The sequence below is a fragment of the Loxodonta africana genome, chromosome 7 (genome assembly GCF_030014295.1).
Source record: "Loxodonta africana isolate mLoxAfr1 chromosome 7, mLoxAfr1.hap2, whole genome shotgun sequence".
NCBI classification, from domain to species: domain Eukaryota; kingdom Metazoa; phylum Chordata; class Mammalia; order Proboscidea; family Elephantidae; genus Loxodonta; species Loxodonta africana.
This window is the reverse complement of record NC_087348.1, coordinates 2,965,400-2,977,744: the sequence shown is the minus strand read 5'-3', so window position 1 is coordinate 2,977,744 and position 12,345 is coordinate 2,965,400. Positions and strand designations below refer to the sequence as shown.

Here is a 12,345-nt window from a genome sequence, read left to right as displayed (position 1 = left end):
ATTTTGTGGAGTTTGGGAACACATGATCAGAATGCTTTTATTGGTCCCGACCGTGAAAAAGAGGCGCTCTGGTGGTACAATAGCTAAGCGCTCAGGTGCTAACTGAAAGGTGGGTGGTTCAGACCAAGGGAGAAAAGACCTGGTGATCTGCTCCCGTAAAGATTTCATCCTGGGAAATCCTAATGGGCAGTTGCTATGAGTTGAAATCAACTTTAGCCCTGGTGGTGCAGTGGTTAAGAGCTCAGCTGCTAACCAGAAGTTTTGAAGTTGAAATCTACCAGTCGCTCCTTGGAAACCCTATGGGGGCAGCTCTACTCTGTCCTATATGGTCGCTATGAGCCTGAACCGACCCAATGGTACCTAATAACAACAACCTTGAGCAACCCTGATGGGACCACAGGGCACTGTGGGCTTGAGGGTGGCCATGGAATGTGCAGGAAGGTCATAATGCATGTGATGCAGGGCCTTGCCCATAGCCCACACCAACCACCTGGGGCAGGACACGTTATGACCCACATTTGATAGATGGGGAAACTGAGGCACAGAGGGGTCAGATAACTAGCTGGAAATTCAGGCTTTGGAAGTCCTGACCCTCTGCATCTCGTGGCTTACCCACACTTCAGTTTCCTCCCCTGTCAGTGGTTCTCAGCAGCTGGGTTATTGAGGGCTTGGGGGACACCTGTAGGGACTGGGTTTCCGGCGAGTGTGTTCCCCGCCCTCCCTGCTTCTGGGACAGGTAGTGAGGGATCAACACCGCTTCAAGTGGGGAGGAGACAAGCCTGGCTTAGGTCAAACCTCAGGTGACTGGGTGAGCTGGAGACCCCTCCCCAGGCAGCCTCTGGCCCTCGGGCTGTGCCCTGGCCCTGGGGCCGAGCCAGCAGTTATGTGGACGGCCCAAATCTCACTGCCTTCTCCTCTTTCTCTCCAAAGCCCTTTGACTGGGGGCCTGTGGATGGGAGCAGGTTTTGATTAAGGCCCTTTGAAATTCCTTAATGATATTAACCACCCTCCTGACAGCCTCCTTTCTAGAAAGCTCTTCTTCCAGCCCGGGACTCATGGCCCAGCTGGCTTGGCCTATGCTGGAGTCCTTGAGGTCCAGGACAGCCCCAGCCCCAGCCATCAATGGTCAGGGCCTATGCAGGGTCCCTGGGGCCTGGGGCAGCCCTGGGCCACCAATGGTTAGGACTCCCAAATCTCCACTCCCCCCAGCCCATGCCTCAGGGAGCCCAGCAGGGACCGACTCCACAGCACAAGCTGCCTCTTGTGGAGCCCAGCCACTCCGTCTCCTGCCTGTCTTCTTGAGGATCCAAATGAGAGTCTGAAAAATTTTCCCATTTGGCAGGAGCAATGGCAGCCTTGTTGGAGCCAGTGGGCATGTTCTGATGGACAACCTGGCGCTTGCTTGCATTGGGCTCTGAGGCTTCCTGGCTTTCGTGGGTCAACAGAGGAGCCGTGTTCTGTCCATCTGGGAATGTTCTATCTTTTCCTCAAATCTGGCCTATCCAGCCCCATGACCTGGGAAGGCTGTGCTTTGCTTTTGCAGGTCCATTGTTCCCTCTCCACCGGCTTCCTGGCCCAGCAGCTGACTTCTCCATCTCAGCATGCTCGCTCAGTTTCTTCTCTGAGGTCTCGCCAATGCAAATTCCCCCACACAGGTGCTGGCTGGGCTCCGCCTCCTCTGGGCCTCTGTTCCCTATCTGCACTAGCAGAAAAGAGCCAGGCGCTCTGCAGCCTCTCTGTGATTGTCCACCCCCACAGGTGCCCCCCACGAGTGCCCCCATCACCAGGTGGCCGAGTGCAGCCTCACCAAGCCCCCCACTGCTGCTGGCTTCCCAAGCTGTGGGCAGCAGGAGGGCGCAGAGCCTGCTGGTGGATTCTGAGCCCCCTCCCCTCTGCTTTGATGTTGTTCAGCTCCTGGTGCTGCAGGAAGATCACAGGCCGGTGTTTTCCTACAGGCTGGAAAGCTAGGGAAGGTGTGGAGGGGGCAGGGAGGAGGTGGGGGGTTTCCAGAGTCGGGGCAGGTGGGAGTCACTGTGGTGCCGACATTGGCGCCCCCTCCCTCCCTGCTGCACCTGGTCCTCACCCAGCAAGCAGAAGGAGCTGGGAGTTTGAGGCCACAGAGGCATGGGGCAGACCTGTCTCTCCATGGAGCCCATCCTGGGCCTGCTCCAGGCCTGGTGCCTCTGAAGCCCCTCGCTGGGTCCTCCAAGGGCTCTGGGGGCTGGACATGCTGTCCTCCAGACCCACAGACAGGTGGGGGGCTCAAAATGGCACTGGGTATGGACAGATGTGTCCAGGCCTGAAGGCTCAGCCTGGAGGGACTGGGCTCTGCCCTGTCTGCTGGGCAGAGACCACGGGCTTCAGACCCCTCTGAGCCTGGCCACCTGCTGGGTGCATGGGTCTCTCATCTGAGCTCATTTCTTCTCTGTGAGCGGGAGGCATGGAGGGGGTGGAAGGAAGGGACCTTGCCACAGTGGCACACAGGAGGTGCTAGCCAGGGTCTCCCAGGGCTCAGTGGGAGGGGACCGCCAGGAGTCTGCCTGGGATCTTGGGATGCTCCCACCACAGGGTGACCTGGTCTGGCTGCAGGGTGGCCAGAGGTTGGTGGGGGGTATCAGAGGCCTATGGCCCGCTGGTGCACGGATGATCCATGCAACATCTCTGGGTAGGGGTCCCCCCTGTGACCAGAGCAGGGGACCCCTTCCTCTCATAGAGCCTGCCTTAATGGCCTCACGGGAGCCAGGGCGAGTGGACAGGGGGCCGTGAGAGCAGTGGGTGTACATGAGGTGTGTTCAGGGGGCCGCAGCAGGGTCCTCACTAGGATGAGAGGGACTTTGGATGGGGCCTGGGGCTCCAGTGCCCGCAAGAAGGGCCCTCCGAGCCCTGCCCCTGTGAACACAGCTTCCATGTGCCCAGGGTGGGCGGTGGGCGCAAGGACAGGGCCCCAAGCCCCCTGCTGCTGTCTGTGGACAATGACCCCACCTGCTTGACCTGCCCTGGACCTGAGGGGGATGGGTCCTCAGGGGCTGTCAGGGAAAGCTTGTGGAAAGAGGTGGCTTTGAGCTGGGCCCTGGGCTGAGGGAGTGATGTCAACAGGAGGCAGGCACAGGGTTGGAGGGCAGGCTTGGCTCTGGGTACACAGGAGGGAGGTGCTGGGATGGCAGGCTGGGGGGCTCTGAGGGCAGGAGGAGGGAGGGGTCTGCAGGGCTGTCCTGGACCAAGTTCCCTCTTTGGCCTCCCACCTGACTAGGCGTCGTGGGTGGGGGGCTGAGGGTGCAGCCCCTGGCCCCCGGACACCTCACATGTTGAGAGAAAGGCCGAGTCACAGAATCAGACTCAGGGCTCGGGAGACCCCTGCGGGTCCCTCCCACCACCCCACCAGCATGCTGGACTCTCAGGGCAGGTGGCCGTGTATGTCCCATGACTGGCCGGAACCCCGTCTTTAGGGGAGATTGTTCTCCAGGCCAATGCCTTCGGCCAGCACCCAGACACCCATCCCACCCTCCACCGAGGCCGGGCCTCTGGAGCAGAGGGCAACCCTCTCAGCAGGTGAAACAACAGCAACCGGCTGTGGGGTCGGAGGTCACTGGCCTGTGGGGTCCTGAGCCACATGGCGGGGATCTCTGTGCCCCTCTGAGGCTGCACCGTGTGATGGGGTCACAAAGGGCCAGGTGGAAGTGGTCAGTGTCCGGCGGCCTGTCCTGGCTCTTGAGGGCAAGCGAAGCTTTAGCTCTGTTTGTTCAGCTCTGGCTGCCCCAGCTGCCCCAGTAAGGGTGCGGCCCTGGCTCCTGGCCACAGACTTCATCTCCCACAATGTAGGGGGCAAAGCGTGCCACTGGGAGGCCAAGGATGGCAAGGTGGGGTACCCGGGCCCCGAGGGTAGTGTCAGGAGGCGGCCAAGATGGGGTGGGGATGCAGGCCCTGCTGAGGGAGGGAACGGCCCCCCCAGTCCAGGCCTGGCTGCATGTTTGGAAGGGAGTCCCCATCCCCCAGGTGACCAGGCCCCCACGGGCTGGGCTCTCAGAATCTTCCCCCACACCCTGTCCCAGCCAGCACCCCTCCCTCGGGGGTCTGGGTGGGGACATCAGATGCCCTGCCTGCTGGTGCCTGCCCATGTCCCAAGAGCTAGGAAAGTCTTTATTCTTCAAGGTAACTGGCATCTCCCGCAGGCTCCAGCCTCCAAGAGGCCTTAGGGTCCCAGCACAGCCCCACCCCCAGCAGGAGGTCTTGAGCACGGCCCTGTGTGGGGGAGATTGCAGGCAGGTCAGCCTACTGTGGGGCAGCGTGAGTAGTCTGGTCCTGGGCAGTGGGGCAGAGCCAGCCTGGGGAGGCCAACGGGGCAGCCTCTCAGGTTTGGGGGGCTCACTTTGGCTCCAGGGAAAATGGGCTGTGGTGGCCAGGCATTGTGAGGATTCAAGAGGGCAGGTGTGGTGAACAGAGCCCAGGCCTTCCCAGGCGGTGCAGCTGGCTGCCTTTATTATGCACCTGCTGGGTGCCAAGGGAGCCCTGGTGGTGCTCGAATCCACTCCTTGGAAACCCTGTGGGGCAGTTCTGCTCCGTCCTGTGGGGTCACTATGAGTCAGTGGAAACCCTGTGGGGCAGTTCTACTCCATCCTGTGGAGTCACTATGAGTCAGAATCTACTCGTCGATAGTGGGTTCGTTTTTTTGTGTGTGTGTATGGTGTGCTGAGGGTGTCTCTCCATTAGCCCCACCCCACTCCTGTCGGGGGGCACTATTACTACACAGGAAGGGGTAGAAGGGCTAGCCCTGCCCTGGCCACCTCCCACTGGCCCTGGACCAGAGCTGGACAGCTTCATGTGGGGCCGGCTACTTTGAGCCTGGCTTCCCCCCAGGGGCCACCGGTGAGGGTCTGTGGGCAGAGGAGGTGGGCGCCCCAGGCAGCGGGTGGCAGGCGCAGCCTCCCCTTCCCTGGCTGTCCCACCCGCCGCCCGAGCAGATGCGCTGGCGTCCACTGGGCACTGAGGACCTCAGTAAGGAGCCCAATTTGGAGACAAAGGCGGGTGCTGTGGACAAAATGCTCACGGACATTGTCAGCCCTGCGCTGCCCAGCGTCCAGGCCAGGCCCACAAAGGGCCAGGCAGGGGCCGGGCGGGCGGAGGGGCTGGGCTGCACATGCTGCGTTGCCGGGGCGACGGCCCTCTCCCGAGAGGTCTGCTGGGCCATTGTGGGGGCACACAAGATGTGTCACACACCAGATGGTCGTGTGCTGTGCAAGCCGGCCAGCGGGCCGAGTGAAGGAATGTGGTGGTAAGGCCGCTGGGCCGCCATCTGTCCCCGCGCCCCTGCGGCCGCGGGCTGAGCGGCCAGGCCTCCTCCATGGCCTTAATTAGCTAATTCCATAATTGGGCTTTATTTCAGGTAAATTGCATTTCACACCCCAGAGCGCGGCAATGGCGCCTGTCTCCGAGCTGCCTGTCCAGAAGTGCGGCGCTGGGACACTGTGCGAGGCCGGCCGGTGGCAGACAAAACGGCTGGTGGAGGCCGTACCCACTGAGGGCTGCTGGCAGGGGCTGGGGGCCTGGGCGCCCACAGGGAGCCCCGCTTTCCAGCAGCGCTTCCCAGGGTTTCCACAAATATTTACTCAGCACAGAAACAAGAAGGTTGCTTTTCCAGGAACTCTCCCCCTCGGGGGTGCGGGGCTGGGGAAACCCCGGAGGCCCCATCAGGTGGGTGCAGGGCTAGGGGAGCCCCGGAGGCCCCATCAGGTGGGTGCAGGGCTGGGGGAGCCCCGGAGGCCCCACCAGGTGGGTGCAGGGCTGGGGGAGCCCCGGAGGCCCCACCAGGTGGGTGCAGGGCTGGGGGAGCCCCGGAGGCCCCACCAGGTGGGTGCAGGGCTGGGGGAGCCCCGGAGGCCCCACCAGGTGGGTGCAGGGCTGGGGGAACCCCAGAGGCCCCGTGCCTGTCCCTGCCCCCACTAAGCCCATCAGGCCAGATGCCAAGTCCCTTGGGGGGCTGGCCCTGGAGGTGTGAGCTGGATGCGGGGTGGGGGGACTGGCCTTAGCCGCCACCTACCAACCTGGATCCCCCTCCCCACTGCTGGATCCCTGCTGCCTCTGGTGTGGGCCTGGGGACAGCCCTGTCCCTCGAAACCTCAGATGCTCCCCTACCACCCCAAAGGCTGGGAATTCGGGGGCTGGGGCTTTGGAAAGAGGATAGGATGGGGGAAGGATTCCAGAGGACTGAGAGATGGTCAAATGCTATGCGGTGTGCCTGGGCATGCCGGAGGAGACAGAGAGACAGAAACAGGGAGAGACAGAGAGAGGGGGAGATGGAGAGACAGAGAGAGGGAGAGACAGAGATGGAGAGAGGGAGAGGGAGAGACAGACAGAGAGACGGACAGAGAGAGGGAAAGAGACAGAGAGGGAGAGGTAGAGGAAGGAGACAGAGACAGAGAAGGAGAGACAGAGGGAGGGAGAGATGAGGGGGGAGGGAGAGACAGAGAGGAAGAGGCAGAAGGACAGAGACAAAGACACAGAGATGGAGACAGAGAGAGGGAGAGACAGAGACAAAGAGACAGAAAGAGAGAGAGAGAGAGATGGAGAGACAGAGATGGAAAGACTGAGACAGAGACACAGAGAGGAAGAGACTGAGAGACACACAGAAACAGCGAGACAATGACAGAGATACACACTAATATAAAGACAGAGAGCAAGACAGAGACTATGAGAGACAGACACACACAGAGATAGAGATACAGAGAAATGCAAAGAGACAGAGGCAGAAGGCCCTTGCGAACTCTGAGGCGGGTGGGGGGTGGCCCCAGGGGTGCAGAGGCTGAACTGGGTTGTCTGTAAAGCGTGCTCAACCCCCAGGAACAGACGAATGTGGCTGCTGAGATAAACCCGTGATTCTCCATGTTTATTAGGAAAAAGCCCGCACAATTAATCAAAATCACACCGTGAGACTCATTAAACTCAGCTTCCAAATCACCACAAGATCACTCTGATTTCTGTGAGGTGTGACGCCCAGAAGGGTCCCTGTCCCGGGTGGGCGCCGTGATGCCCTTTCAGCCCTGCTGTGGCCCGGCAGGCGCTGAGGGAGGGGACAGTGCCGTGAGCTGGCGTCAGTGTGTCAGTCCAGCTGCTCTGACCAGGCAGGAGGGGCGGCTGCGTGCAGCATGGGGCTCAGGGGCCTTCTCTCCTCTCCGGAATGGCTGGGAGAGGCCGCCTCCCCTGCCCACCCCATTCCACAGCACCCAGCCCGGTGATGCGGCCATGCAGATGGGGTGGGGTCTGACCCTCCCGGGAGGCTGTGGCTCAAGCAGCAGCATCCAGCCCCCAGGTCAGCGTCTCTTGAGAGAGGCCCAGGAGCTGAGGCCCAGGCCCAGGGCGCTGATCAGGGAGGCTGCCTTCATCGTGGGCTGCCTTTGTTGGGCATGGGCCTGCCTGCCTGTTCCTCCCTGGGTGCCTGGGTCTTGGGTTTGAGGCCAGAACAACCCTGCAGATCCTGCCCAGGCTGCCCCTCTGTCTCCCTCTGAAAGCTCCTGGAGCTTTTGGCCTGCACTGCTTCTCAGCCACACATGGCCAGCAAGGTTCCCCCAGCCCTGGGGAAGCCCAGCCTGGCCCCCACCACCGTGTACTGGCCACCGTGCAAGTTCGTAGGGACAGGGGCTAGGGCTCAGACCTGATAGGCCCCCTACCCCCCAGGCAAGGTCCAGGACCCACTGGGTGGGAGAGGTGGCCTCACGGGCCCCAGGTGTCCAGGGCCTTGGAGAGCAGGGCTATTCCCTTGGGCCTTCTAGGAGGTTGGGAGTGCTCCTGCGGAGGGAGAGGTGGGCGGCGGGGGTCTCCTCTGCTGCTCCCCTCTCAGGCCTGCTGGCCGCCCTGAGCCCCCATCAGGACCCCTCGTCGGCAGCCCCGCGGGGCACGGTCAGCTGTTCGTAGGTGGGCAGGGAGTTGCTCGGCAGGAAGAGCTCAGGGTTGAAGGAGCTGACGCCACCGGGCTGGGCTGCTTGGCCCCCGCCTCCACCAGGGGGGCCTCCAGGGTGGAGGGCAAGCAGCTGGTGGAGCAGGTCGGTGATGAGCACCAGTCTCTGGTCCAGTTGCATCACCTGCAAGCACAGAGCAGAGCTGAGTCGAGTGGGGTGGGGCATCCAGGCATGCCAGCGCCTGGGGCTCCCCCAGGTCCCAGGGAAGGCATGTGCCTAGGCGTTCGTCCCCAGGTGTTTGGTACACATGTGCTGTGTACAGGCAGCGCACAAGTCTGTGTGCACGCGGACACCTGCCATCTGTGCCCTGCCCGTGATCAAGCCTACGTGCATGGGTGGGTGTGCATGCATGTGTGGGTACACCTTCACCTTCCCTGTGTGCTGTGTGTGCATGAATCCCTGTGTGTGGGGGCGTGCATGTGTGTGTGGGATGTGCATGCGTGTGTGGGATGTGCATGCGTGTGTGTGCGTCACCTCCACCTCCTGTGTGCGTGAATCCCTGTATGTGTGGGGTGTGCATGCATGTCCATGGGTGCACCTACAGCTCCCACGATGTGCTGTGTGTGTGTGCCCCTGTGTAGACATGGTGGGGCCCCCTTCCTCCCCTACTCTGGGGACCTCACTCCTTCCCCTGGGTAAGGACCAGGGTAGGGCTGGCTGGTCCTTACCCTGGGACCTGGTGGCTCGAGCCTGGACACTGCGGGTTACCTCTCGCCCACCCCCCCAGGGCCCTCTGGGGTTTGGGTATGACAGGTCCCCACCAGGGACCTGCAGCCTTTGGCTTTGCCGCCACCTTTGGCTTCCGGGGGCGGGCTATGGGGGCCTCCGGGGGTCAAGGGAGGCTGGGGTGGCATTTGGGAAGCCTGGGGGAGAAGCCAGGTGTCCCAGGGCTGGGGTCAGCAGGTGGCATGGGCAGGGAGCAAGAAGGGGGTGTCGGGACAGCTGATTCCCAGAGAGATAGGACCCAGGAGGCAAGGCCTGGCCTGCCTGGGCGGGTGAGAGGTGCCAGCCACATCCCTCCCAAGAAGGACGCCCAAGCGGGCCTCTCCACCCAGGCTGTGTTTGCATCTCCTGGGGCTCCTGCCCCCTGCCAAGGCACCATGTCCCCCACTCTGTGTGGCACCCCTTCATCCTAGCAGATGCAGCCAGGAAAGCAGGGGCCTGTATGAATGAACACCCATAGCCAGGTCAGGCCCCAGGTGCTGGGGGTGTCTTCCCCCTGGGAGCAGGAGGGGATGGCGGGACAGGGCCTGAGATGCAGACAGCATAGTTGCTGCTGATGGACAGAGACACCCCAGATGAATAGTGACCAGGTGTCCTGAGTTTCGAGGAGGACCTGTGTGGGGCCAGGAGGCCGGTGCAGCCGGGGAGGAGTGAGGGAGGAGCCTTGAGCCAGGCCTGGTCGGGGCCCAGAGTGGTGGGCCTGGTGGGGGTGACATGGTGTGGCTCCAGGGGCAGGCCAAGGCCAGGTGAGGGAGCCAGGTTTGCCTTGGGTTTGGGGGTGCCTGAAGGACCCTGCCCCTAGGAGGGGGCCTGGAAGTGGTGCCAAGTTGGGGATTGGGTGGGACTGCGGGCTGTTGTATGAGAGGGGGTAGGAGAGGACAGCTTGGCATCCCTGAGGGCTGGGCTGGCCTTCTGCCCCTCTGTCCTTGGATAAAGAGGCTGCCTTCTCTCCCTTTTTTTTTTTTCTTTTCTTCTCTCCCCTAGTCCCCATGACACCTGGTGAGACCTGGCCAGCACACAGGCCACCTCTCGGAGAGTATGGCTTGGGGGTCAGCTATAAAGGTGACTCAGTGCAGTGTCCGCCACGGGCCTAGGGTGTCACCTCCCCCCTACCAGGCCCAGGAGTCCCAGGGGGTGTGGCAGAGGTCTCCCAGGCCTCCTCCTTCAGGCTTCACATGGGGAAACCCAGATCCAGGACCTGTGAGTGGAGAACAGAGCCCAGCTGGGCCCCGGCTGGTACCCAGGGCAGAGGCCACCTTGGGTGGACTGAGGTTGGCCCGGCTGCTGTCCCAGTGCTCTGAAGCACAACCCCAGCTTGGATATTGATTGTTCTGGCATCACCTGGAGCCCGAGACAAAGCACAGAGGGAGCTGGGTGGCTTTGTGGATTCTCAATTTCGTGGCCCTTGCACACGTGTGGAGCCCTGATGTACTCACAGAATGGAAGCCTCTGTGGTATTTCCTGGGAAGAGTGGAAACGGGGCAGTGGGTGGAAATGCAGAGAGGGGGTGGGGACGTGGCTGGTGAAGGGACTTGGTCTGGGGCTGCCCTGGGAGTGACGGTTGCTCACAGTTGCCGCAGGTACCCGTTCCCATTAGCCAGGCTGCAGTTGGGGAGGCTCCAGGGGTGTGCTAGGATCCAGGCCAGAATCCCAGAGCTTGTCCAAAGGCCCAGGCCTCACTCCTCCTCACCCACCCACAAAGGAAGAGCAGGTCCCGGGAGGAGAGAGAGTCCTCTTACCCAGCCCTACCCCTCTGTGAAGCTTCCCCGCGGCCCTGGGGTCCTCCCACCCACGATTCCTCCAGCCTACTTGTGGGATTCTAACTGTGGGGTTCTCCCACTTGTCCCTGGGGTCCTCCTTCCTGTGGGGACCTTCCACCCATGGGTCCTTCCAGCCTGGATTCTAACTGTGGGGCCCTCCCACCCACCTATGGAGACCTCCCCGCTGCCTGTGGGGACCTCCCACTCATGGGTCCTCCCAGCCTGCCTGCAGGGTCTAACCGTGGGGTTCTCCCAGCCTGCAGGGTCTAACTGTGGGGTCCTCCCAGCCTGCAGGGTCTAACTGCAGGATCTTCTCACCTGCCTGCTCATGGCATCACCCCATTTCCCCACCTCATAGCCCAAATCCTAGGGTACACCGCCCTTGCTCATTTATTGGTGTGCAGTGGGCCCTGGAGGGCCCAGTGACCACCTCATCTGGCCGGAGGACACAGCCCCGGCCAACCGCCCACCATGGTGCGGCCAGCGCCAGGCAGTGCGCCTGTCCAGGCAGGTGCCCAGGGGAGGGGCCGCCACCCCCAGGGTCCAAGGTGGCTGCTCCTGTGAGCTGTGGGGTTGGATCAGTTTTGGGGATCTTGGGTCTAGTCATTATTTGCAATTTGATAGTGATTAAAAGGGCGAGGAAGACAACAGCGCCTTTGTGGCCAGCCTGGACTCACAGAATGGATACCTATAAGAGGACACATGTGACTCTCAGAAGAGAAAAAAGCAATGAGAGTGACAGCTAGTCAGAGAGCCTGGGCAGCGGGTGATCAAGCCCAGGTCGACAGGGAGTTCTGTTTGATGTGCTTATGAATTTTTTTTTTTTTTTTAAATCTTGAAAAAGCATCTTTCAAGGGAAATTTTTGCAGAACCTGCTCGGCCTTGATCCTGTTCTGGACTTGAAGGCCCCTCCCTGGGCCATGGGGCGCCTCAGGCTCTCTCGGCCAGATTGTCAGGAGCTGGCAGGAGAGGCTGGTCCTGGGGTCACAGCACTGGGGCTGGGGACACTGGGGCTGGGGACATCAGGCCTGGGGACACTGCAGCTGGGGACACCAGATCTGGGGACACTGGGGCTGGGGACACTGGAGCTGGGGCTCCGTGGGCCTTGCCTGGAGTCCCAGGGACTGGTAGCTCCCCGGGAGCCATGCTGTGGGCATCTAGATGTGGAGCCTCCTCTTGACCAGCCCATAACCCTCTGTAGGGTCACAGGGCAAAGGTCAACCTGGCCTTCCTCCCACGGCAGCCTGCCATCCTCAGGGCAATGCTCACACTGTTCAGTCCTGGCTGGTACTTCAGCAAGTGGACAGCTGGGTGTTGGGGGAACCTGGAAGCCCCAGCTGCTTCCACACAGGCATGCTGGGGGCCTCCTCAGGGATTACGAAGCCCGTCTCTGAACCTATCCCGTGCTCCAAGGGGTTTCACCACCACCCACACCACGGCCCCCGCACGCACCCCCACTTTGCAGAAGGGGTATCGATCCCCTGTCCCATGCTGCCTCCTTACAGCTCCCCCAACATGCCTACCCAGGCCACAGGTGGGGTGGAGCTGGTATGTCCTGGGGCTCCCGGCACCAGGTACCTGAGCATGCAGTGACACCCGGCGGGGGGGTGTCCCACTTTACACACAAGGCATGTGAGGCCTAAAGGCGGGAGAGGGCTTGCCCAGGTAATAAGGAAGGGAGACCTGCTCCTCAGGGCCACCGGTTCCTCCAGGTCGCCAGGGGAAGAAGGTGGGGCCTGGGGAGGGGGCAGTTATGGGGCTTTATTGAGCACCTACTGTGTGCCCAGTACTGTGCCCAGAGTGTCCACATCTTATCTCTGTCACCCCTGCCTCTGAGAGCCCCACTGTTGCCCATCTCACTGCGGGGGGCAGGGGTGGGGCTGCAGGAGTGGGCTGTGGGTGGGCTGCCCTGG

General features: G+C 61.9%; 1 protein-coding gene across 3 annotated transcripts in view; it reads right to left on the bottom strand.

Annotated features, from left to right (window-relative positions):
- Positions 1–6,086: 6,086 nt before the first annotated feature.
- The window catches only part of KCNQ1 (potassium voltage-gated channel subfamily Q member 1), a 361,871-nt gene continuing 355,612 nt past the window's right edge, over positions 6,087–12,345 (bottom strand). For all 3 annotated transcript variants that reach the window (XM_064287583.1, XM_064287584.1, XM_064287585.1), the window contains exon 16: positions 6,087–8,072. In XM_064287583.1, the coding sequence (XP_064143653.1) occupies positions 7,857–8,072 (216 nt within the window). In that variant the 3' untranslated portion in view covers positions 6,087–7,856. The remainder of the gene's footprint in view (positions 8,073–12,345) is intronic.